Source organism: Gouania willdenowi, chromosome 6, assembly GCF_900634775.1.
Source record: "Gouania willdenowi chromosome 6, fGouWil2.1, whole genome shotgun sequence".
In the NCBI taxonomy this organism is placed as follows: Eukaryota; Metazoa; Chordata; class Actinopteri; order Blenniiformes; family Gobiesocidae; genus Gouania; species Gouania willdenowi.
The window spans coordinates 41,743,737-41,770,955 of NC_041049.1; the positions used below are offsets into that span (position 1 = coordinate 41,743,737).

Genomic DNA, 27,219 nt, shown 5'->3' on the forward strand with positions numbered 1-27,219 from the left:
TGCCAAATGTGCCATGAGGGTAACAACATAACAGGTAGAAACCACAACCTAAACCAAAGAAAGTGACTGGACTTTGATCAGAAATGGCACGTCGAAGAACATATGGATTTTGTTCAATGTGCCTTGAAAAGGCAATTAAAAAATAATCACAAAAAAGTGAAGTCACTCAAGTCACGGTTGGGTTTAGAAATATAACAAATTACATTACATCTTTTAAAATGTACTTAAATACAAGTAAAATGACTCATTTAGAAATATATTCCAAAAGGTACAAGTACCCGTAAAAGCAACTCAATTACAATAACATGAGCACTTGTAATCCATTAGTTTCACATCTGTCCACACTGTGATCCATCACCTCAATTCTACTGTACGTGCGCTGTCAGGGCGTGCATGTGAAGGAGGGCTTCGTTGGCCATATGTAACCTAACGTTTTACACGTGAAGCTGATGCATCATGTCATCACTCAAAGTATTATGAAATGTGTTTGGATGCTGTGAAATGATTTGTTGAACCCAGGCTTCTGGTTTTTTTTTTGAAAAGCTTTGGAGACAATGAAGCAGGAGAACTTTCAAGAGTTTGGTTACACCTACGTGGCTCCAAGGTAAGTTTTGTTGAAGTTGGAAAAAACACATAATGTTAAACGGCAGACATGTGACCTTCAAAGTAAAAACAAAACATGACTATAAAATACAAAAGAATGACAGAAAAACAAACAGAACATCAAAAAATGCACAAAATATGACTGTACAAAACGCAACATTCCTAAACATACACAATGACCCTATGCTACTAATCTAGATAATTATATCCTGGAATAATCTCTAACCAAACATTCACTGTCAGAGAGAAGCTGTTTTACGACAGTCGAACACAACATGTTAATTTAAGCCAAGTGTTTTCAGCCTCGGTACATGTGTGTTCACATAAAAGGGGTGGAGATTGCAGCGGCTGACCAATCAATGGAGAACCTGGCAGAGCAATGGAGGAACAGCTTATGATCTTCAATAAATATCATGAATTTAAATCCATGATGACAGTAAAGAGCAACAGTAGTGCTGCGCACCAGGAGGCGGAGCTTTTATACTTGCTCAGATCTGATTCAGTTCATAACTTGGTCCCGACCAGGTTTCTGAAGTTTAAATTGATCAATATTTAAAATCCATAATTCAGACCAAAAACAACCCTGTTGTTACAGAAAAGGCAAGAATGAAATAACCCAGACAGGAAGCTGCTGACACTGTTAAAGCATGAGATTATTTACGATTTTAATATCACAAACAATCTCACGCTTTTACGCATTCACAGAGTCAGGTGATGAAGCTTGTGTCTCGATCTGTATGCGTGAACGTGTGAAGTCATATGTTAATTTATTGAATTATTATGACTCACCAGAGGCAGCTGGCCAATAAGTGTAAAGTGTAGTGTAAGTACTAAAGTCCCGCCTCCTAACAAATCAGTTATCTTGGAAAATGAGCTGCCCATTGTTATAAGATCCTGGTTGGTGCAGATCTGACACCTGTGTTTAGGAAAGAAAGATGATTAATGTAATAAATGTAATCCTTTCATTAAGCGATTACATCCTTTAGGAAAGATATAGATTTATATCTGATGGACTGATCAACAGCTGTTTATCATCCCATGGATTAATATTGTATAATCTCACACTTTTACGCATTAACAGTGTTAGCAGCTTCCTGTCTGTGTTCTTTTTTTTCTGCAACAACACTGTTGTTTTTGGTCGGAAACATTTTTTTTTAAGAATTATTCCTCAATTGTGACGTAAATCACTCTACACAGTTTCTCTGTGATTGTGATTGGTCTGATGCTGCATTCTTCCCCTGTCACAAGAGCGTGCACGTATTCTGAATGAAATCACCTTAAGTGAACGTGTTTATTTCCTGCTTCGTAGGACAGCTGAGGGGTGTTCCATAAAGGAGAGTCAATAAACTCTGAGTCTATCCATAAACTCTGAGTCAACATACCCAGCGATGGGAAACTGATTCCATTACAGCTGGTATGAAGTGGGTCAATCAACCCTCAGTATGTAAACCTTGGGTTACTTACATGCACGCGCACGATAAAAATCTATCATCAATAGATCGACGATTACATAAACTACCAGTTCTAAAACTACCGTTTGCACAAAAAAAAGAAAACGTAAAGCAACACATTAGTAATGATGTGAACACGTCTGTGGTGTGTGATGTTACTAATGTGTTTCAGAGAAAAGTGTGAAGGTACATTAAAGTGTTCAGAAACAGTGTTCAGGTGGGCGGAGCCAGGTAGAAACCCAGGGTTTCTTTGATAAAACCTGCCAGCGACCAGGTTTAGTTCACGGACAATGTTGCCATGGTAACATACTCAGAGAAGAACATACCTCGCATTTAGGAATGTGATACTCAGAGTTTCCCTCATTTGAGCCTGAACATACTCAGAGTTTGAACATAACCCGCTTTATGGAATACCCCTCTGCTCTCTGAGAGAGAATGTTTGGTTATGTGAAGCCTGCTAACGGAGAGATGTCCCATAGATACTTATCCAGTTTCATAGTACAGGCCCTAAAAGAACATTAAACAACAACAAAAACACAAAAATTGAGCGAAACATGTACAAAATGACAACATCACTAGAAATAGACAAAATGACTCCAAAAACACAAAATGCTGAAAAACAAGACACAAAATGTGAAAAAAAAATAATACACAAAACAATAAAAAACAAAAATGACAAAGATGCACAAAAGACAACAAAACCAAAGTGATGAAAAAATACACAAAACCATTAAAAACTACGCAAAAAGAGAAACGCACACAAAATTAGAGCAAATTATACAAATTGACAACAAAAACACATCCCTGCTGCAATAAAAGTTGTCCATCTGTGTTCCTCAGCAACGAGTAATGAGCAGCTCCTTCTAACTACCATTGTTTCTACAGAGAATTCTGCAAAGAGATGAAGTTGTCCGTCAACAACACACAGGTTCTACTTGACTTCCTTCAGTTCATCGATGGAGACGTCCTTGATGCATGTGAGTCACGCATCAGCCTCCTATACGTAATGAAACACTAGCAGTGTAGAGTATGGTGAGTCACTCTGAAGGTTAGAGTTACTACTACGGTCATCATCATGTTGAGCTAACGATGACATCACTCTGATCAGATCAGCTTTCCTAGAAACCTGATGCCATCCTGCTGACTCATCGTGTTGGATTTATCATCATCATCATCATCTTTATCTAATGCATTCCGCTCACACTATCATCACGCTAATGGATCGACTTACCTTCGGTTCATTTTAACAAATAGCTTTGAGCATTAAAATAGTGTTTAATGCAGAGGTTTTTTTAACCCATTTGTCCCCAATGTCTCGTAATTGATAAAAAAAAAATACTGATTAAAATATTTTTTAATTATTAAATTATTTTTAAATTAGAATACAACACCTTAAACAACTGTATTCTATACTTTTACTTTCTAAAATATGAATCCAGCTTAAATAAAATGCAGTGTAAAAATATCTGAGGCATTGCATTTTGTCACCAATTCTGTATTTGTAAAGCTGTAACAAACTAAAAAAGTTGGGTCCGAAAATTGTGATGATCCAAAAAACGTTGGGAACCAATGGTTTAATGCGTTTGTGCTGCTGTTTCGGCACTTTGTTAAATATATTTATTAAAAAAGAAAACAAAGCATCGATCTATATTTTCATGATGTGGCGCAAACAATAAAAAAAATCTCCAGTTTGAAAAAATAAAACAAATAAATACAGTTAAAGCTAAGGTAAGCGATTTTCTCCAGATACACTTTTTAAGTTTTTGGTTGAAATTGTCTTTTTGTCCTGACAGAAAAAATCTGTCATCTGTAGCAGCTGTAAATCTGTAATATCTTCGACCAATGAAAAAAAAAACAATCACATCTCTCTGTCTCCCTGCTCGTTCTCGATCTCTCGCATGCACGAGCTCACGCTGAAAGCGCATCACCGCTGACAGAGTTAAAACAGAGTTTTTGGTCATGTTTTTAACATATGTAATGGTAAAGTTTATTGTTTACTTACTGCTGAATGAGACATGAGACAATGAAGTTTCTACACAATACACGCAAAGAGCTGAGCTCCTCTTCAGCAGCAGCTGTGCGCATGCACGTGAGTGAGACGGAGGGGGTAAATGCGGGGCCATCGGGGAGGCTATACATTCAAAATCATGCTAGCTTTTGAAAATCACCCACCTTTAATTCATAATTTCATAGGAACCAGAAGTTATGTCTATTTTTTAAGTTTTATTCAACAAAGTAATATTTGTGCTTGCAAAGATACTCTTTCTGGTGTTTCAGAGATATTCTCTCAGACTTTACCAATCCATTCAGTACCTCGGGGTTCATACCTCACATAACCAATAATGAAGAATGAACTATAATGTTTTATTCCTCCTCTGTGTACGTAGGTAACGTGTCGCTGGTGAGCCGGCTGATCCTGGATGCTGGTCTGACAGCTGAACTGGTTCAACTCTGGAAGGATCAGTCGGTGTGAGTGCCAAAGTTCTCCTCAGAACTGTGATTTTCTTTGCCTTGAATTGAACACGGACTGCTCCTAAATACAAAATAATTTCTCTCATATGGACGTCCGGGGTGTAACGATACTGAAGGGAAAATTAGAGCTGATTTTATTTCAGATTTACTTCTTTTATCATAACTTTGGAAGATTTAATCACTTCTTAGCACTGACCCAGCTATGAAGCCAAATATACGATATACATTGTGTTTTTTTAATTGTCATTTGAAATCATCTAAACACCCATAAGACAGCATGCTTACATTAAAGCACAGGAACTAATTTATTTTCAGTTTGATTCACTGTTTGTTTCCTTTGTTTTTTAGAGCTGGAATAACAGCAAGGTTTGTTGCCACAGATGGAGGAATTACAAGAGTCTATCCAAGAAGGTAATCTTTATCACTCCCAGTCAAAAACTAATGAAATTATACACACTCTAATACACAGTCAAGTTAAAGCTGCTGGAGATTATCATTTATTTATTTTTTATCAGATAACGACAGTGTAGGCCTCATAGATCAATAAATCCAAGATCATTTATGTCATACGTGTCAACTCAAATCTGGCCCTTTAGAACATCCAATTTGGCCCGCAGCAGAAAGTAAAAATGAAACCATGAAATTACCAACTAATTCAGTTGTAAATATTTCAGCTAGATATCTATAAAATAAAACACAAATTCAATTAAATTCCACAAAACTTAGCAGGGCTAACATTATTCCCACATTTATCCCTACATTTATATCATATGATGGCAGTCATTTTTTTATTTCAAATTGTAAAATGAACTCTTAATTTTTCCCAAATTCCTGCAATTTTCCTCAAGTTATTCCACAAAATTGGCCACAAATTGAAAATGAGTTTGACACCCCTGATTTACGTAAAAAACCCAAAAAGATGTAAAAGTTTGAAATTACCACTAAAAATCTTGTTTGGTTCTCCACCGTAAACATGCTCGAAATTTCTTGCATTGCATTGTGGAATGTGGAGTCCCAAAGTTTTTTTTTTTTACTTCATTCTTACAGCAATTTCTTGTGTTTGTTTCTCAAGAACTGTGCCAAAGTGACTTTGCATTTCTGGTGTTTTCACTTAAAGTTGTGGCAAAAAAAAAATGGCCAATGTTTACCGTACTTATTTATTACACAGAAAGATCTGAATCCAGTCCAAATTCAATGTCTGGCGTAGTGAGGTGCTGTCACTGGGAATACTGAAAATAAACAAGAACAAAAATGGTTTGTTTGGTGAAACAAGAAATCACAGTAAGAATGAAGGAAAAACGCTAACTCATCCCACAATGCAATGCACCAAACTTTTCCAACAATATTCATACAGTAATGCTGCGTTCGATTTCACTCGTAACCCGGAAAGGTCCAGGTGGTTAATTTTCACCTCCGAGGTAAATGTGTTTCATTTTGTGAGAAGTTCCAGTTATAAAGGTCGTGTCATACAGCTTCAGGTGGTCACGCACAGCTTCTACTCCATGGTTGAATGGGTGAACAGACCGGTGTCCGTGTTGACGGCCTGATGTCATTGTCAACAAAGATTTCGTTGACAAACTCCCGCCGCGAAACAGCGGCGGGAGTTCAATATTTTCAACTCTTGCAAATGTCCAGATATGCGTAAAATTATGAGCGCGCTCGCACGGCCAACGCACTCGACATGTGGATCGCACCGCACAGCCACACTGGAAAGATTTTGCATCTGGGACGCATCTATTCATTGACTTTGTATGTAATATGGACATTTCGTGAAGCATCCGGTGTGAACGCAGCATTAAGCAGAGTATGCGTTCAAATGAACAGAGTGGGAATAGAAATGCTACTACAAAGTAAAAGTAAAAGTTGAGGAGAAAGTGACTGTTTACATCTCACGGTGTGCACCGCCATTTTGCTAAAACGTCATTCCGATCGACTTCTGCTGCTACGATCTTGCCCATACATTGTCCAGGGTTGGAGTCCAGAGCTCAAGTGCCAGTTCATTGCACTTCTTCGATTCGTTGGGTCAGATTTATGCGGGTTCTGAGTGTAATCGAATGCAGCATAACTTTAAAGGTCCTTGTACTTGATGCAGTTTCTCTTTCCTGTGTTCCCTCTGCAATGTATTCTGGGTTTCCCCTTTTTCATCAAACTGAAAATTCTTTCTGATGATTAAATCACAAAATTACAATTGTTGCGTTTATGAGATCGTGTCTTGTCATAAATCAACTCCATGGCTACATATCAACTTCTAAGTTATGTGATTGACCTTTTCTGACATGAACATTCTGAATTGTTTAAAATATATTTATGTGAGATGAGAGGAAGGCTGTTGGGTTTTTTTCCAGTGCTGGTGATGACTGGTCGGAGAGTCGTGAAACATACGAGTCCAGCTTCTACAAACGGACCCTGGACAATGAAATCTATATATTCACGGCTCCATCTTTCAGCGGTACGTTCACTCAAATGCATTAGTGTGTGTGTGCGTGAGGATCTTCAGTGTGGTCTGGCACCGGGCCTGGTCTAGTCTCTGCCTCTGGACGTCATCCCAGCTCTGCTGGCACAGATCGGACTCCTGGGCCTCCGACGTTCCTCTCTACTTCTCCTTTCCTGCTGCGATTGTCAGGGCCGCTCCCTCCCAGCCGTTACACATCCTGTCATCTTCACTAATCTCTCTAACAGACGTCAGGAAAGACCCTATTGTATGTGTTAGAGTTATCTTCAAAGATGCTGTTCTAGCGGCTTTAACGAATTATGTTTATTATGTCAAAGAGAATAGAGCGGTCTGAGATTCAGAAGTAAACCAGCCTTCAATGTGTGTGCCTCAGTGAATCTGCTGCTGCTCAGTGCCCTCAGTGTTATGCTATGTTGCTGATAGCGGTAGTCATAAAATAGAGAATCTCCTCAAGCACACACCTTGGTGTGTGCTATCAGTGTACGATGGTATCTGGCCTGCAATCTGATCAAAACGTATCAGGAGAGAGTTCTGTGATTACCTATCAATCCCCTCCATTTGTTAAAACAACCAATAATTTTTTTTTTTTAACACAAATGTATGAATCATAGAATGACTAGAGAGAGACTAACACCAGACACCAAACACCCACACTTACTGTACCAACACAAACCTACTCCCAGTATCTGCGGTCTGTTCCGTTTCCTTTTTTATTCTATATTTCTAACGACGCTTTACAGCCAATCACATATGCCAGAAAAATAGTAAAAACCTGCAAAGACCCTGAAACCAAAACAACCCCCGGACACTAAGCAGGGGGCTAAAAATACTTCCTGTAGTCGCGATTTGTCCAATCAAGCTAAACTAAACCAGTACCGTGAAACAGTACATTAAATTACAGGCAATAAATGGAATTACAAGTTACAGTTTACCGTTCCCACTAGTTTATCATTCTATAACCAGACAAAACCATTAAAATGACCTTTTCTTGGATTCAGAGGTAAACCAGCCTTCAGTGTGTGTGCCTCAGTACATCTGCTGCTGTTCAGTGTTCTCATTGTTATGTATGTTGCTGATAGCAGTTGTCATTACATAGCGGTGCCTCCTCAGGCAGAGACTTTGGTGTGTGCTATCAGGTAAACGTAACAGATTACAAGTACTCACATTACTGTAATTGAGTTGCTTTAATGGGTACTTTTGAGTATATTTCTAAATCTGTAATTTTACTTGTACCAAAGTACATTTTAAGTACGCTCTTTGCCTTTCTAATTCATTACATTTTGAGACTACACCTAACAATTACTTAATAAATTACAATTGTTTGTGATAATTTTTTTGTTTGTTTCAGTTTCCAGGCACATAATGAAAATAATCCGTGAGTTCAGGTTGTGGTTTTTACCTATGATGTTGTTACCCACATGGCACTTTTGACAAGGCACCGCTTCAGCGTTCATAAATGTAACTATACTTAGAGCCTGAGCATAGTTTTTCTTTTTTTTAACTGAATATTGGTGTTATTTTATTTAAAAAAGAATAATTGCCCATTTTGACAAACCTTTTATTTTATACAGATGCCTCTGTGGAAAATATATTAAGTTCCAAATATGCAAGATTTGGTCACTTCATTTTTAAGTTGATACATGAGATGTTTACTGTATGTAAAGGAACCGTGGCAAGATTTAATACCAAAAATAAACATGGAGGGTGAAAGTAACTAACTTACTTTGAATGCTATTTAATTCAGCTACTTTTTAGTTGTACGTGAGTACTTTATGTATGACTTACTTGTACTTGAGTTGAATTTTAATCAAGTACTAGTTCTTCTTTTTTATGTGTTTTCAAAAAAAACCCTCAGTATTTCTAAATGTAACATAAAGGTTTAATTTTCAGCAGAGAGCAGGGAAGCAGCTTCGGACTCGGGAATCCTCGTGAGCAAAGCTGTGGACCTCGTTGTGGATGAAGTGACTCTAAAACCAGCAGGTCAGGTGTTTACACATACTGACGCTGATTGGTTCACGTTCAGAGAAAACCCCTGTGCGTGTTCATATGTTGTGATTTAATCTTCAGTGGTCGGCGTGAAACTCAACGTCTCGTTCTGGATGAACACGTTCATAAACGCCACGCTGAAAATGAACGTGAGTTGCGACTGTAGCCTTATTTATCGTGTCTTTAACTCATGCATCAGTCAACAAAACATGGTTTCTTTCTCTGTTTGCGTTTTCATCTTTTAGTGCAAGGATGAGATTTGTGGATGTCTGAAGAACGACAAGGTATTTATTCATCGGGTTTCTTATGGTATACCATTATCATTTACACTTAAAAGTTTTTTAAGACATTTATATCCCCATGAATAACCCTACAGTTGGTTAGAGGTTCCCAAACTGGGGGGAATGTCCCTCATGGCAGGTATTCTCAACCTCGGGTTCAGGACCTCATTTGGGATCTTGAGACACTGAGAGGGGTCGCCAGATGCCTTCAAGAAACAATTAATTTTGAGACAATTTGAGATCATTGCTGTTTTTTTTTACCACTGCAGTAGCTCCCATTGTATGAACACCCGCTTTTTGCTTGAAAAATTGCGATGAAAGGTACAATCTGGATGAAACTCTATGAGATCATTGATGAACCAACCCAACATAACTCAGTCAATTTTCATAAGGAGCCGTCAATAACAAACTAAGTTTTTTTTTTTAAAATTTTGCCAATGTTAAGAGATGACGTAATCCTGCTAAAAGACAAACAAAAACATAAACATGAACTATTTCCATAAAAATTACAAAAACCTCATGTGATAGATAAGGAAGTTCACATTTAAACATGCACACTAGTAAGTGGTGCCTCTAATAAAGCATGTAAATACAGCTAGTTTGTTTTAATCATTTTGTTTTTTGTAAAAATATGTTTTGTAGCTAGTCAATGGGAACCGTCTGATCCAATGGTCACATTATTAATGTTCATGTCAGCATTTAGAATAATGACCAATCTGAGCTTTAAAACAAGAAATAGTGTGTTTTTGTTTTTGTTTTTTGTGTTTTTGGAGTCACCGTGTATTTGTGTTCTTGTTTTGTGATTTTTGTGTATTTCTATCATCGTTCTGTGTATTTTTCCTGTATTTTTCTAATGGTCATGTATGTTTTTGGAGTCATTTTGTGTATTGTTGTTGTCATTTTATTTTGGCAGTATTTTTGGTATTTTTGTTATTTTTTGTTATCAGTGGCGGCTGGTGCATTTTTTTCCTGGGGGGGCTATAACTCCAAAATAGAAATATTAGTAAGGAATTACAGGAAAATTCAAACTAACCAAATGTTTTTTTCCCACAGAACCCATAAATATGCAAGAAGAAATGTAGTTTATACAATGAAGTGAATGAGTGTGTGTCAGGGCTATTATACTTTTTGAAATTTAATTTGTATTTTTAATTTATTTTGTTTTTCAAATATTTTTTTTAGTTAGTAACCCCCACGACCCTGAAAAACATGAACAATCAGGTCTGAAAATGGATGGATGGATGGATAGTTTAACAAGTAATTAAATAAAAATGGGGGTGAAAAAGAAAAGAAGAATGAACATGCATTATTTAAGACCTGACAAATTATAATTTAAGACGTAGTTTTCAAAATATTCAAGATTTGAAATCAACAAATTGAGTTTGTTTATAGTTTGTTCATTTTTCTTTGCCTTTTTTGAAAAGTGCTTTAAATGTGTCCTACCTGTCTTTATCCATGTTGGATCTGATCCTGACGTTTAAAGGAGGCAGGACAAGCAGAATTATTCAATTTCTCTTTCTTAATTTTGCTTCACTTTCTGTCGTCTCCGACAACTACGGCCTGTCAATCAGTCACTTTATGACGGACTACTGTGATGTAGGGACGTCAGCTCCTCCCATAGCGGGAGGTGGTGTTGTGAAACTGATCTGCTGCATTCAACTCTGCGCAGTCGTAGACAGTCTTTGGCTGCAGGTAAGCTGCGCCCAGAGACCGTCCATTGATTTCTATTGAAGAGAAGTTACTGCGTATGTACAACGTTTAACGAGAGTGAATTGTAAAGATTAGTGCGCCCCAAAGCGGAAACACGTCACCAATCAAACACAGATAAAAGAAACTCATCATCATTATCAATATAATATTTATTCTGATTATAGAAATACAGATAAACATTTGTTTTGTAGTATTTATGATTCATGATTCATTTTTATTATTGCCCTAGCGCCCGATTTTGGCCAGCCGCCACTGCTTTTTATGTATTTTGTTATCCTTTTGTGTGTTTTTCTTTTTTTCAGTAATCTTGTATGGTTTTTGTAATAATTTTTCTGTAATTTTAGTTTAGTTTTTTGTTTTTGAATTTTCTGTAATGATCACCTTTAATTTACATTAAATACTGCTAGTCTGTGATAGTCCTGTATTTAAAAAGTTGTTTTTTCCTTATAACTAACCAAAAACCACTACAGATTTGTATCATCTTACATCCCAACCCAATAACCTACAGTATGTAGTCAGTTTATTAATAATGTGACAGACCCGCTTTTATTTTTTTTCTCACAGCATGACTTAGGAAGTGCTTTTACATACAGTATCTGACGGCTGAATTGCAACATGTTTTTAACACTTTGCTTTATTGCCTTTGCTCCTATCTATTTCTCTCATCATCTTACAGCATGTTGACTGTGTGATACTGGACGATGGAGGATTCCTTCTCATGTCAAATCAAGATGAATACATTACCCTGGTGAGTTATCTCAATGTGTTCATGTACTCATCGCTCAGTGGGGGCCAATATTTCTTCTGCACTACAGGTAGTCACAGAAAGGGTAAATGATTGTCCAATAAATCCTCCACAAGGACGAAAATCTGTTACAGTCACTGTATCCTAGCTTTAGTCACTGCGATTCATCAGCGTGGAGGAGGAAGAGGTCAAACACTGGACTTATCTCTCAACGAGCCATTTGATTGGCCCGTTTCCTTTGATCTGCATGGCTGTAAAACAGCAGGACGAGCTGGTCTGTGAAGGAGGATCAAAGGAAAGGCTGTGATGGGTTGGAGTCTGAAGTCTGTCTCTGGTGTCCATTTTGCTGTGTTGGCTACCTATGCTAACTCTGCTAGCTCCCCAGGCCGTTAGCAGCCCTTGACCCCCAAAATAAAGATTCCAGAGACCAGGGACCCCCACTGCTGAAGGTGGTTGAACACAGACATGAACATTGAAGAACAGTCATGTGGAGACAGGGTCATCTATGAGGGGGAATAAAGGGGAGAGATTTTTGGGGTCCATCCATAAAGTCAGCAAAATTATGGTCCATTTTTCTATGAATCTGTGATAACCATATTTATTAATTGATCTGCATAATATCCACTGTTATCCAGGAAGTTTAGTATTATTTTAGCCATAATATATAGTCATCTTAAAGATGTAAATTCTTGTTTTAATCAAAAATAAAATGGGTTAAAAGTGACCAACATTGATGTAAAAGGTGGTAAAATTGGAGAAAAGTTGCAAATTGTGGGTAATGGAATCTAAAGATGTAGGGAAAATGTGTTTGAACTGGCAAATAATGGGCATTACAAATCATGAATGTAGTTTAATCTGCAAAATTAAGCATGAAATATGGTGATAAAAGGTTAAAAGTGACAATAACAGGTCAACATAAGTGACATTAGGGTGGGAAAAGTGGTGGAAAGGGTTTAGAAGAGCCAAAAATGTCTTGAAAGTGGAACAAATGTGCAGAAAAGGCATTGACATTTGATGAAGTGGCAGAAAGATCCTTTATTCATCTCTCAATGGATACATTTACAGTGTTACAGCAGCAAGGCAGAAGAACAGAAGAAACTCACTCAGTGCAAAACCTAAGAGTTGCTTATCCAAGGTGGAGAGAACATGAGCAAATCATTTACAGTCTGGATGTGGAGTGATGTGGGTCTGCTCTGACCTGCAGCTGGGATCACTGCGACCACCTTTAAACAAACCTGTCAAGTATCCCGTTTTGGCCGTGAAACTCCCGTATTTTAGCCCTCTTTCCCGCCATCTTCCCGTATTAGTATTTTCCCGTAAATATCCTGTATTTTACTGTAATAATAATTAAAAGATGCCTTACTAAACTGAACGCCGTCACTAGCCTCGTGAGAGATTCCACCTGAAATGGCCTGGTGGCAGTTCTCGCAAGATTAGTGCTGACAGCGGCAACAAACCTGGAAACAACTCAGAACAGAGATGATGAATGAAGATGTTCTGGTGAAAAAACAAAGAACTGGTGAAAATATGTTATGAAATGTGACAGAGAGTTTATCTTCCTAAAGAGCATCAGGATGTGACACAGTTACACGTTCTGTTAGATTAATAACTGAGATTTTAACATTTACCACAGCGGAAAGAACCACGTTAGTCACCATGAAAAATCAGCCAATCACAAGCTCCACAAATATACACTGCTTTAAAAAAGTGTTAAAGAATGTAAAGTCTGTAATAAATGTGTTTAATAAGTCACTAGTGAATACCAGAGAACCACATGAGTGAGCATGAAAAATTATAATCAAATACATAATAAAAATAAAATGGTAATGTCTAATTTACAGACAAGCAACGTGAAATTAACAGTAAATATGCAACGTGTTGACTTGTATATAAACTGTAAGTATATTAAATAAACACATGTGCTTCATATACACATTTATGTTTTTATTTAGACTGTTTTATAATTTAGGAATTAGGGCTGGGCGATATATCGAGATTGAAGATGTATCGAGTTTTCTATTTTGGCGATATAGAAAACTATAATATTTTATATATACAGTATGTATATATTATAGCTTATTATGTATTAAAATACTAGTTTTAGGAGTCGCTGCTTTTACTCCTCAGAACATCATGTAAAGCTCAGTTAGATTAATTTCTGAGTGCACATATTGTGATAGTGACATAAATGTCTCTGTGTGGCATTTTGCATCAGCAAATTTAACCCAGAATTGTCTTTCTGGTCAGACTTTATTTGACAAAATTATCTAGACTGATATTGTATATCACCATTTTGACAAAACATATTGAGTTTTGGTCCATATCATCCAGCCCTAGTAGGAATGTTCACAGCATTTCAATGTTAATAAAGGTCGACCTACCAGAAAAAATTTCCCTTATTTTCAAATCCAAAACTTGACAGGTATGCCTTTAAGACAGGGGGAGGGGCTCACGTTGAGGACAGTCACTACAAGGGTGTCAAACTGATTTTAGTTCAGGGGCCAAATATGCCAGTTTGATCTCAAGTGAGCCACAGATTTTAGGCAGGGAAAATTAAAAAAAATGATATGCCCTACTTTGAAGTTCCACCTGTAAAAAATAAGAAGTCTGTAAAGTACCGACAATATCCAAGCAATAAATGATGGATATCAGTTCCTGCAAGATTTTCACCTACATTTACTTGATTTTATTAATTTTTTTTTAATTTAATTTGGGGAAATTTTGCAGTTTAGCTTTGAAAAATGTCTGCCATCACGTGATATAAGTGTGGGAAAACTGTGAGTGTCGGCAAATATTGTAAAGTTTCATTGAGTTTGTGTATTTTGAGGGACTGCAATATCTACAATAGAATTAGTTGGTGATTTACACTTTGATTCATATTTTTTCTGTCATTTTTTTTAAAACTAATTAGATGCTCTAAAGCAGTGTTTCTCAAATGGGGGTACACGATGGCACTACAGGGGGTTCTTGAGAGAGATACAAAATAAAGCAATTACAAAATGTAAGCATTACAAAAATAATTTTAAAAAAAAATAGGGGAAAAAAAATACATAAATAATTAATGAAAGTATCAAAATATTGGGTTTAATAATGTTTATTTTAACTAAAAATGATAATTATCATCAATGATCAAAATGATGATAGAAATGATCTTGATCAGAACATGAACTGAAAATACAAGGGTCAGTCTTGGTCCCACAGATGACTGTAAATGATAAAAAAAAAAAACATTAAAAAAAAACAGAAATAATTGTATTCAGGAGGCACTAAATGCTGTTTCATGCTACTTATTTACAAAGCTAGATTCTTTAAAATGTGAGTTGTCACTCATTCATTCCATTGTTGTGCACTATAGTTGTTTTTGTCATAGTATTCTGAGGAAAATGTTGTAGTTGAACAAAGAAGGTACTTGATTCAGAAATAAGAGAAAGAGGTACTTCAGCCAAAAAGGTTTGAGAACCACTGATCTTAAGGGCCAGAATTGGCCCCCGGGCCTTGAATTTGACACATGCTCTAAAACATCAGGAAACTCTATAATACAATAACACAAGATAAAGTCCAGAGATTTGTCACTATTGAGTAGGGATGTAACGGTACCTAAATCTCACTGTTTGGTATAATTATGGTTTTAACCTCAGAATATGACAATAATTGCGGCATTGTCGGAAAGCTCACAGTTTTACAGGAACAGTTTACAGAAAGCAAACAATTACAGGAATGATGACCATTAAAAAATTGTCTGTTCACCATTTTGACAGTATTTATTGTCATACTTTTACATTAATGACATTAAAAACCGAATTCTGCCTACTAACAGATATAGATTCTTTAGATAAAGTGGAAAAATTAAAATCGAGTCAGGAACTAACAGCAACACAGGTATAGAAACAGCCTATTAACAATGAATGAAATAATAATAATAATTACAACAAAAAAACCTGCCAAAGATATCAAAGTAGTGTATATTTCCTTATTCTGTGTTTAGTTTAATTTGAGTTTTTTTCTAGTGAAAGATGAACAAGTCAACATTTGAGGTTAAGACAACAGCAACAGCAGCAGCAGCAGCAACAACAACAACAGATATACGGATGTTACTAACTTAATTTTCAGTGCAACGGCTCATTATTTTATACCGTGACATAACCACGATGATATTGAGGCAGTATCGCAATTTTGTCAATACCGTGACATCACTATTGAGAAAAAAGTTGCTCAGAGCTCCACAGTTGTGCACGTTCACAAGGATACTGGTAAAATAGAAACAGGGAGTGGAAAGGGGAGCTGTATTGACTCCATTCCAGTCTCATTACTCGACATACTGCAGCTTTAAGTCATGTTAAACAATAAGTTAGGATAATGATTGGATGAATCGGTTTGTTGGTGGATGTGTGTGTTTCTATGAACACAGATTGGTCAGTTCTTTGGGGAAGTGGATCCTACGCTGATGATAAACCTGGTGAACACCTCCCTGTTCTCCTTTAATAAGACGTATGACTACCAGTCAGTGTGTGACCCAGAGAAGGACAGCAAGGCAGCAGCAGCACCACGCGCTGTTTATGTGGTGAGATTTCTTCAAAACACATTGGTTTTCTACATTTGTTTCTTTAACTTTACACCCTGTATATTAGTCTGAGACATAGAACCTCTATCACAGTGACAGTTGTCTGATCCAAGGGTCACTTCATGGTCATTTTCTATATTTTTTTGTATACTTATAATCGACATGTTTTTGTTGTCATTTTGTGTATTTTTGTTGTCCTTTTATGATTTCTTTGTTTGTCTTTTTTGTGTATTTCTGTTGTTTTGTTGTTTTGTGTATTTTGCTGTATATTTGTAATTGTCATTTGTGTTTTTGGAGTCATTTTGTGATTTTTATTTTAGTCATTTTTTGATATTTCTGTCCATGGTTTGTATATTTTTTCTGTATATTTATAATTTTTTGTGTTTTTGGAGTAATTATGTGCATTTTATTGTGATTTTTGATTCTCATTTTTGTGTATTTATGTTGTTGTCATGTATATTTTTCCGTATATTGCTGACCGTCATATGTGTTTTTGGAGTCGTGTGTATTTCTGTTTTCATTTTGTAATCGTTTTTCTGTAATTTTTTATGGTTTTTTTGTAATAGTTTTTTCTGTAGTTACGTATTTTTTTGGTAATTTTTCTGTATTTTTGCTTTTTTGCTTTTATTTATTTATTTATTTTTTTCTGTAATTTTGTATTTTTTTTTGTTGTAATTTTTCTGTATTTTTGCTGTTTGACTTGATTTCTTATTTTTTTTTTTTACTTGTTAACTTCTGAATTAAAAATGATACAGAGGGGGCTGTGTGTTTTAGTATTTTATTTGAATTCCATGAGCTATTTTGTCCTTATTTTGACATGAATCCTTCTCCCTTTCTTCCCAGCCAACCATTGCAGAGTTGCTCAGTATTGGTTGGTGGGCCTCCAGTGCTGCTTGGTGAGAGAACACTCAACACGTTGTGTATTGTTGTGTGTTAATTCATTATTTCTTCATCACAGGTCAATACTTCAGCAGCTTCTCTTCGGCCTGTTGTTTCCCAGCCTTTTAGAGGCAGGTCGGTAACGCCACACTCTGATATCAAACCTGAGTTTGTGTTCCATGGTTTTTTGTTTGTTTTTCCAGCTGACTCGTCAGATGATGACATTCCAGACGCTATGTTTAAGGAAAGCTGCATCACAGAGCAGACTCAGTACTTCTTTGACAATGATGAGAGATCCTACTCAGGTGTGCTGGACTGTGGAAACTGTTCTAGGTATTTATGTCTCATTTCCTTCTCAGTTCACTATTGTTATCAAAAAACATTATTATTGTTATTCTTATTAGATATCACAACTGGCAGATCATTTCTGTACGTTGTGCTATGTATTGGATTTGTACAACTTTTTCAGTTATTCCACCTTTTCATTTTCATTTTCCATCCACTTCATCACACAGTAATGGCATCTCAGTCCTTTGTTGTCTGTCACCAGCCAATCAGGAGCTAGCAAAGGGAAATGCTCGCATTTGATGTTTGTCTTTGTCACTTACTCAGTAACATAGTTACAGTTACAGAGTTACAGTTACATAGTTACATAGTTACATAGTTACATAGTAATATAATTAGCTATATATACTGTAATAGTTACATTTACATAGTTACATTGTTACAGTTACACAGTTAAGGTTAGATAGTTATTTAATCACAGTTATATACCATATTTTCCAGGCTATTGAACGCACCGCTGTATTGGCCTGTTACAAGGCAAAAGGTTGTGTCATGGCAAGCTTAGGACAAAGTCACTGGGAGCAATTCAGGTTTAAAAAAAATAAGTCCATTTATTTTCTGCTTTCAGTCCAGACAGCATATCTTCTTTAAACAACAGGAAAAACAAGGAGAGAATCATCAAAAACAAATACTCCATCAAGGGGTTCAATTCAGACCTGCTCAGACATTTCCCTCTTCATGTGTGCTGCAGGAGCCATCTTGGCTTGTTCTTCCCTCCTCACCTTCACTTCCTGCTTTTATAGGCCCGAGGCTCCGCCTCCTCAATCAATGCCTCTCATTTCTTTAACCAAAACTGAACCCTTCATAACTGTAATAAAACAAGAATTTTACAAAATATATTAAACACAATTTCTCACTTGCAAAACAAATTAAATACATGTTTGAAATCTACATTTAACAAATATTCAACATTTTAGTTGTGAGGGAGTTTTTGCTTCCTAACATGGCCGCATTCCAATAATTTTGCAATTTTCCAAGAAAATCCACCTAATGGCTACCATGACAAATGACTCGGCCAATCAGAACGGGCAGGTAAGCGGGCTGCTAGACGGGCTTCAATGGACAAGTTCCCATCTCCACGTGAAGTCTCCTCTTCACTGCCCTGCGTCTGCATATTAGTCCATTTACAGCCTTTCATGGTCACTTTTTACTGAAATGTTTTATGTTCTATCCGGACAGAGTCAGAATACGGACACGATATATATATATATATATATATATATATATATATATATATATATATATACACTTATATGTATATGTACAGTATGTAAATGAAAACAAATATTCAGCAGATGTATGACTTCTTCTGAAACTCGCTCCCATGCATTTTCCCACCACGATCAGACACCGTCCTGCACACGGACCATGACGCCTCTCCGTCCTGTTATTAAAAAGTTGTGAGAGTTTTCACTTTCTCCCCATTATCCAAAGCTCGTTTCTAAACATCCAGTTCCCCGTGATGTTCAGTGGTTCTTACAGTTCAGTCATTCCGCTTTAGGAGTGACTGTCACTAATATTCTGCCTCCCGACGCCTGCTTTCACTGGACACATATGTGTAACTGATGGAAAATTCCACACATTGCCACATTGGCCGCACCCTCAAAAGAAAAGACTTTAAAAGAAAAAAAAAAAAATGTCCTGTACGCCCCAAAATACTGTAGTTACATAGTTGCAAATACATAGTCTCATAGTTACAGTCATAGTTTCATAGTCACAAAGTTACAGCTACATAGTTACAACTACATAATTACATCGTTACAGTTGCTTAGTAACATACACTGAACAAAACTATAAATGCAACACTCAAAGATCTAAAACATTTTCTATAAACACGAAAGATTTATTTCTCACAAATATTGTTGAACAAATGTGTCTAAATGTGTGTTAGTGAGCACTTCTCCTTTGCAGAGATAATCCATCCCACCTCACAGGTGTGGCATATCAAGATGCTGATTAAACGCCATGATTATTGCACAGGTGTGCCTCAGGGTGGCCACAATAAAAGGCCACTCTAAAATGTTCTGTGAGGTGGGATGGATTACAGATATGTGAACAATATTTGTGAGAAATAGGTCTTTTGTGTTTATAGAAAATGTTTTAAATATTTGAGTTCAGCTCATGAAAGATGGGACCAAAAACAAAAGTGTTGCACTTATATCTTTCTTCAGTGTAGTTACAGTTACTTAGTTGCATAGTTACAGTTATTTAGTTACAGTTACAGTTTTATGGTCAGCAGAGGGAAATGCCTGCCCCTGATTGGGTTTTTTTTTGTTATTTTTAACAGCCAAATAGGGTTGTGATTCAGCTATGCATCCTCAATCCTCTATTGTATTTGCAATTTTGATGATTATGGCTTACAGATAATGAAAACCCAAAATCCAGTGTCTTGGAAAATTTGAATAGTACATTGGATCAATGAAAAAATAATATTTTCAACAAAAATCTAAGGCTTCTGAAAAGTATGTTCATTTCTATGCACTCAATACTTGTTTTGGCTTTTGATGTGCGTCCGGCGCCTCCAACGCGGCCAACTCTAGAGTTGGGATTGTTGAACTTTTGGGGCATATCGCGGCACGTCAACCAATCAGGAGCGTTCCCCAACCGTGACGAATTCAAAATAATTAAAAAAAAAAACACTAACCGGAGACAGATGGACAGGTGCTCTTTTGCTGGAACAGAGCACCTGTGGTGTCCGAGTAGGAGATGCGAGCGCTAATGCGGGTCAGCAGGTCATTAAACTGGGCCCAGGAGAGACGGAAGTAGCGCTGAAAGCAACTCTCGTCCAAGCACAGCTCTGGTGAATCCAGAAATGGGCCGAGGTTGTCTGGCTTTATTTATCAAATAAAGCCAAGTCACTCTCCGGATAATGTAGAACCGATGAACGGGGGTCGGAGGCGGCATGTTCAGCAAGGAACTCCAAACTTTATTCTCCATTCAACTACACTTTCTCTATAGCTCTCTAACATCACACGGCACACACTGAGTCACACCAAAATACATCAAACCGGAAACACGACCTTCTCATCACAATGTTCCCACCACTTCACAGTCACTGGGTGAATTATGAACGTAAATGATCACCACAATATCATTCATTGTATGAACACCACCGGCAACAGATAAGCTCCTCCCCAAAATGAGCTCAACGTGCTCTCCTTCCAACTTGTCTGTGGGTGAGGCAGGATTTTGACGCCCGAAACGCGTTTGGTGTGAGCCTGAGCAGTGCCACAGGTTGATCGCCTCCATGCCACACCGCATTGATGCAGTAATTAATGCAAAAGGAGGCCCAACCAAGTATTGAGTGCATAGAAATAAACATACTTTTCTGAAGCCTTATACATTTTTTGATGTTATAAGTCCCGCAGGTCTGAGACCTGTTCCTAAAAGTTAACAACTGTACTTGCAGAACCTTTAACTGACATAAAATGCCAATCTTAGGAAGAGGTCTATTATATAGAATTCAGTTTACTCTTGTGTGTATGAATTATTACTGCATTATATTTCATTTCATGTGAGCATTTAAAATAATTACCAATCTGTGCATTAACACAGGAAAGAACAAAGGGTTTTTCAGTGTTTCTGGGCTCACTTTGTGTATTTTTGCTTTCTTTTTCTATTATTTTGTTGTTGTCGTGTGTTTTGGGGGTATTTTTTTTATTTGTTTTTGTTGTCATTTCCTATATTTTTCTGTCATTTTGTGTATTTTTGTTGTTGTCGTGCATATTTTGGGAGTATTTTTGCACATTTTTGTGTAATTCTTCAGATTTTTCTGTCATTTTGTGTATATTCGCTGTTGTCGTCTTGTGCTTTTGGAGTCACTGTATTTTTGCTGTCATTTTGTGTGATTTGGAAGTCTTTTTTTTGCGTTTACCAAATTTGACTGAAGGTTGTCATTGCCCATGTCTGCCATAGATGCTAATCACAGTTGGTGTTCTCATGTTGAGTCGAGGCTGTATCAATGCAGACTCTGTGTGTGCGTGTGCGTGTGTGTGTGTGTGTGTGTGTGTGTGTGTGTGTGTGTTTTTCAGGATGTACCGAGCTGAGAAACTGCCAAACACCAACCTGGTGTTCCTGATCACTGATGCCAAGGCGACGTGTTTGTCATGTGACCCTCGACCGCTGCGACAGGCTGAACAACCCTGTATCCTTTCACTGAGCTCGTAATATTTGGACATGTTTCAGAGCGTCAATAGATGGACACACACACACACACACACACACACACACGCCCTGAGTGTTTTGGCAGGTTAACAGTAAACCAGATGCACAGCACGTATCGCGTTACTCTGAGGTTAGATTTCTTCCTTTAGCTTCGTTCAGGCTGCAGGCGGTCATCACATTTAATCAGTGTTAAATGATGGGGGAATGTTTTAAACATGAAGCTTCCTGCTGATGTAACAGTAAAAGTGTCATCATCACAGGTCGCTGTGGGGTCAGGCCTGGGCCTCCAGTTTAATATTATTATCATTTATTAACCGTTCGTACGTTCAGATCTGAGCGTACAAAGTGCGTACGACCAAATTCACGCAAGCTTCGGTATATATGAATTATGACGTGAGCATAAGCTGCGATCATATGTCACGTCAGGTCTGACCTCGTGTAGATAATCTGATTTTGTGGATTTGTGCTGTAGAAGAGGAAAATGTGAGACTCAAAATAACGTATTAAACACCCATTTTCACCGCAAGGTTGATAAATGACGGCCATTGTTCCCCAATGATTAGAGCTATACAGCCATGTTGGAGGTGTGTGTTTTAAATCTTTTTAGCTCTGTTATAATTAGGTGATTTTTTCCTGAGCATCTCTTCAGCTGAAGGTCCAGATCCATGTGAACTGGCACAGAACCCCAGGTATCGCAAAGGACCAGATGTGTGTTTTGACAATAATGAAAATGTAAGTCTTTCCACCACAGGCTTTTTGTCTTTGTTTTGAAAAATATGTTAAAGGTTTTATTTATTCAGACAATCTGTTTTTCAGGAAAATTACTTTGATCTCCTGAAATGTTTTGACTGTCGACTGCCAGTCTTCTTCTGAGGCGTCTGCTAATCGCTTTGATGTTTCCTTGATTTTTGTGTAATAAATCCAGAAAGTTATTTTTTTCTAAAAAACTGTTGTCTGAATAAAATAAACCTTAACATATTAAAATGTAAGTCTACACTGTTGATCTTTATAGTTTGATTAGACCAGTGTTTTTCAACCTTGGGGTTGTGGCCTGGGGTTGCCTTGAATTAAAATGGGGCTACCTGAAATGTTTCGTATTTGATAAAAAGTAAAATTATATATTTTTAATTGTTTTGATTATTTAATTATTATTCTTTACCACACACAATCTCAAACATAAGTAATCTATACTTTCTCAAATATTGATTATTTGAGAAATAATTAATATTTATCATGAATTCATTTGAATTATTTTACTGCATTTTAATTGAATGCAGTAACAAAAAAACAAAAAAATAATAATAAAAAATAAAAAATGTCTAAGCTGGCTCATCTTGTCACTTTGTGCACTAATACTATATAACAAACATGATCAAACTCTGATTCTAGAGTAAAAAATTATTTGGGGTCACCAGAAATTTGTGATGGGGTCACTAACCAAAAAAGGTTAGGAACCACTGCACTAGATGTTTGTTTTCAGTGCTTTCTCTCATCACATAAGCTCATCCTACAATTTTGTTTAATTCATTTCCTATTTGTTTTTTGTTTACTGTGTTTTAACTCATCTTCTGTTTTTTTTTTTTTTTGTTTCTTTGATTTTGCATCCTCTCATTGGCTGCTGCCCTCGTCTGGTAGGATGAACCTCTTTGTCCAATCAGCAGAGGTTTTTCTCTGAGCTCAACAACTTTCTTGTTGTTTCTGATGATGTCAGGGTTAGTGTCGATACACAACATTTTAGATTCAGTCATTCCTGGTTCTGTTTGTCAGGGAAAATGTAATCCATTTGCCTTGAATCTCAAATTTCAATAGCTGATTTTTCCATATTAAATATTTCCTTCAGGAAATTACGCTGGGATTTATTTTTAGTCTGCACTGTAGTTAATTAACATGTTTATGCAGATAACAAATGTAACAGTGCTCTTTTATTGTAGGCCTGTAGCTTAAAATTATTTTAGTTGCTGTCGTGTGTAGAGTTGGGAATCGAATTTATCTAGTGCTTTTGTATATATTATTATACAGTACAATAGTCTATACTTGGTGGATTAAAAGAGAGCGGACAATATATTAAAGAGTTAAAGCAAACAAATCAATTTGTATTATTTAATTCCCTCACCCAATGAGAATCGATAAGCAGTATCAATAATGGAATCGGAATTGCTAAGTTCTTATCATTTCCATCCCTAGTGTGTGTTTATGAAGTATTTTTGTGCATTTCTGTTGTCATACTGTGTTTTTGGAGTCACTTTGTATATTTTTGTTGTCATTGTCTCTATTTTTCTGGCGTTTTGTGTATTTTTGTTTTTGTCTTGTGTGTTTTGGGAGTAATTTTGTCTTTCTGAAACTTCCTCTCTGGATGTTAGCAGCAGCTCAAACTAGTACCAACACAAAACAGTAAAATCAGGGGATTTTTAATTTTTTTTAATGCATTATTGACTAAAAATCACATAATAAAAAAATGATCTGACTGTAATTTTGACAAAACACAGAACCTTATGTGGTAAAATATGTTTTCATCACTGTATAAAAAAAGATTAGAGAGCAGTCATTTAAACAAAGGCTCATCCAGGATTAATCACACGGTCACTACACCAACACCAACTTTAAACAATAATTTACAAAGCCATCTAAATATTTATAGAAAAAAAAATGTTTCTCATTTCTTTGTGAACTTTACCTTTCATTGTGTTGTCACAACATAAATGATAGACACGTCAGGCCTGCGGTTCATGAGCCCGTGTGTTTATATTAGTGAGGGGCTTATCTGGGAGGAGGAGGAAGTAGACGCACTGAAGTGGGATGTCGTTCCTTTCTTTAAGGCTCAGCTTTTGAAAGGAAGACAGTTTGTGATCTCACCAATTCATTCTGATGAGTTTCCTGTCCTTTGATTACGTTGCACTGCTACCATCTCATCTCATTCTCCCAGAGCCGCTGCATTGACTGTAAATCATTGTAAACACAACTTTCACTGTAACTGTGATGCAACCAAAGTAAATGCACAATATGACTGAAGAAACACACAAGACGGCTACAAAAAGACAGAATGATGATGATCCGAGATGGGCAACTTTTATCACAGAGGGAACTCAAATAAAGTGTCTGTATTTAATCTGAGGGTCACATGATCAACGTTCATGTCAATGTTTAGAATAATGACCAATCTGAGCAGCAATACAGGAAACAACAAAGGGTTTGTGTGTTTTCAGAGTCACTTTGTGCAGTTTTGTTGTCATTTTTATATTTTTTTGTGATTTTGTGTTTTTTTGTTTTTGACTTGTGTATTTTTTACAAATTTTTTACACATTTTCTATCATTTTCTGTCATTTTGTTTGTTTTGGTGTTCTTCTACTGTGTTTTGAGAGGATTTTTGTGGATTTTTCATATTTTCCTGTCATTTTATGTATTTTTGTTGTTGTCTTGTGTATTTTTATGCATTTTGTTGTACTTTTTACATATTTGTCTGTAATTTTGTATGTTTTTGTGTATTTTTGTTGTCATTTTCTGTAGTTTTCTATCATTTTGTGTATTCTTGTTGCTGTCTTGTGTGTTTTGGGAGTATTTCTCACTTTTTGTGATTTTGGAGTCATTTTTTGCATTTATCTTGAGGGATGTAAAAAATCTGTCATAGATGCTATCAAGGGTTTTGCGTGTTTTGTTTGCGTGTTTTTTTTTTTTTTTTTTTAAAGACGTTTAACCAATAAAATGCTCTTCATTAATGTGAAAAGGTAAATATGATGTTCAATAAACAATGCATTTTTTTCTATCCATGTCATACAGCAATGCTAATATTTTTTGGATAGTTATAGTGATGGTTTGATTCTTTATCACAGAGAGATTAGGAGTGATTTTAGTCATTCTGGTTGATTCATGATATGGAGTGAGTTGGTGAAGGATTTTGGTCAGTATTAGAAACAGAAACAGAAATGCTTGTGGTAGATGAAGAAGACTCCAAAGACTTCCTGTAATTTATTGAAACTCATTTTGTTTCACAGGAGGATGATTCTGAATGTGGAGGAGGGTCCACCTTAAACCAGAGTCTCTTTTTGTTACTCGGTTTCCAGCTGCTGTGGCTCATCGCATTTTTACAACACTCATGACCCCCCCCCCCCCCACACACACACACACACTACTGCACTAATCACCATAAATTCACATTTTTATTGACAACCAATGTCAGTATTTTCATTGTTTCCGATGCCAAAGGAACCTCCTGAGAAACATCGATCTCACTTCACTCCTCCTCGATACTCCCAAACGGTGCAAGAGTAAGAGCTAACGAAACCCTTTAATCCTGCCTCATTCGTTTGTTTGTCTGCGGTGTTAAACGAGGGTGGACGAGCTTTCCTACTATGCCAACCAAGACATCACTCAAAGGATGTTACTGTATGTTCACTGACAGCGTTGATTCGTGAAGTTGTTGGAAATGTTTGTTGCTTATCATGTCGGAATGGTTTTTATTTCATCAAACAGTGGAACTATATCCTCTCACTTCAAGTGTTGTAGATGTATCTATTTATCTTTTCATTTCATTTATTTTTTGGTTTGTATCAAGTAGTATTTCGTGAATTTTGAGGTGTTGTATTTTCAGCAGCATGTGTTCAGTACGTCATCGAAGGCAACACCAATACTTTGACACCAAAGCTCCACAGGAAACCAACAACAGGATAGTTTACTTAAAGGGATCCTGCACTGTTTTCATACGTTTAGCCTTAAATATTTGAAATGTACTTATTAGAAGATCTATGTCTAACAAAACACATTATTATGCACCATATTCAGTATATTGCCTTTTAAAAATGTGACTACAGTTTTAGAGCCCGTGTTCCAACATTTTAAAATCATGTGATTAATGATGTCACACGGCCTCACTGCCTGTAAACATCCATTTGTTTTCTATTGGAGTGAAGCATTCAGTCTGGTTTTTAGATCATTTAGCTGCTTTTTCAGTCAAAATGACAACTTGTGCTATTTATGGTTGCTCTAAAAAAACAGGAAAAGTTAAAGATGAAGCAAGCTGAATGCTTCACTCCAATAGAAGACAATGGGCTGTTTACAGGCAGTGGGGCCTTGTGACATCATCAATCACGTGAATTCAAGATGGAGGAACACAGGCTCTTCAGGTGCACTCACAACGACGAATCCTAGAGAAGAATTCTAGAGTAATTGTTTCTGCCAGTTTCAGAGCATTTCCAATCAAAGTCTAAAGCGATTAGGAACGCCGTGATCACATTTGTTCTTGGAGCAGATCATACACATTAAGTATTGTGATGATGTAGAGGGCACGGCATTGTGGGGGATCAGGAGAACCGGTGACAATGCAAAACACTTTAACAACACTAAAAGCACAACAACTTGTTGCTGCTCCATTGTTGATTGCTGTGAAACGGAGATGGAAAGAAGTCTCTGACCATTCTTAAGTGCTGGCTTTGACCCATAGATATGAACCTCTTTTTCAGGTTTCTGTTTCTCTCTCTAGAAAAGTCTCTGCTCCAGTAACAGTGCCCTGAACTGGTTAGCTCATGTAACTGCACCAGAGGTTCTTTTGAGTGGATCAATTAAATTCAATTGCTCCT

The 27,219-nt window shown here is 36.7% G+C and overlaps 1 protein-coding gene across 2 annotated transcripts in view; it reads left to right on the forward strand.

Moving 5' to 3' along the window:
* The window catches only part of LOC114465004 (voltage-dependent calcium channel subunit alpha-2/delta-1), a 114,237-nt gene extending 87,778 nt beyond the window's left edge, over window positions 1-26,459 (forward strand). The window contains exons 25-40 of one of the 2 annotated variants that reach the window (XM_028449711.1): window positions 544-604; window positions 2,940-3,031; window positions 4,442-4,523; window positions 4,875-4,937; window positions 6,872-6,975; window positions 8,869-8,958; window positions 9,046-9,113; window positions 9,210-9,248; window positions 11,632-11,703; window positions 16,109-16,261; window positions 17,105-17,157; window positions 17,220-17,275; window positions 17,344-17,473; window positions 21,517-21,629; window positions 22,299-22,381; window positions 25,639-26,459. In XM_028449711.1, the coding sequence (XP_028305512.1) occupies window positions 544-604; window positions 2,940-3,031; window positions 4,442-4,523; window positions 4,875-4,937; window positions 6,872-6,975; window positions 8,869-8,958; window positions 9,046-9,113; window positions 9,210-9,248; window positions 11,632-11,703; window positions 16,109-16,261; window positions 17,105-17,157; window positions 17,220-17,275; window positions 17,344-17,473; window positions 21,517-21,629; window positions 22,299-22,381; window positions 25,639-25,743 (1,364 nt within the window). In that variant the 3' untranslated portion in view covers window positions 25,744-26,459. The remainder of the gene's footprint in view (window positions 1-543; window positions 605-2,939; window positions 3,032-4,441; window positions 4,524-4,874; window positions 4,938-6,871; window positions 6,976-8,868; window positions 8,959-9,045; window positions 9,114-9,209; window positions 9,249-11,631; window positions 11,704-16,108; window positions 16,262-17,104; window positions 17,158-17,219; window positions 17,276-17,343; window positions 17,474-21,516; window positions 21,630-22,298; window positions 22,382-25,638) is intronic. The other variant, XM_028449712.1, reaches the window with a different exon arrangement.
* Window positions 26,460-27,219: the final 760 nt, after the last annotated feature.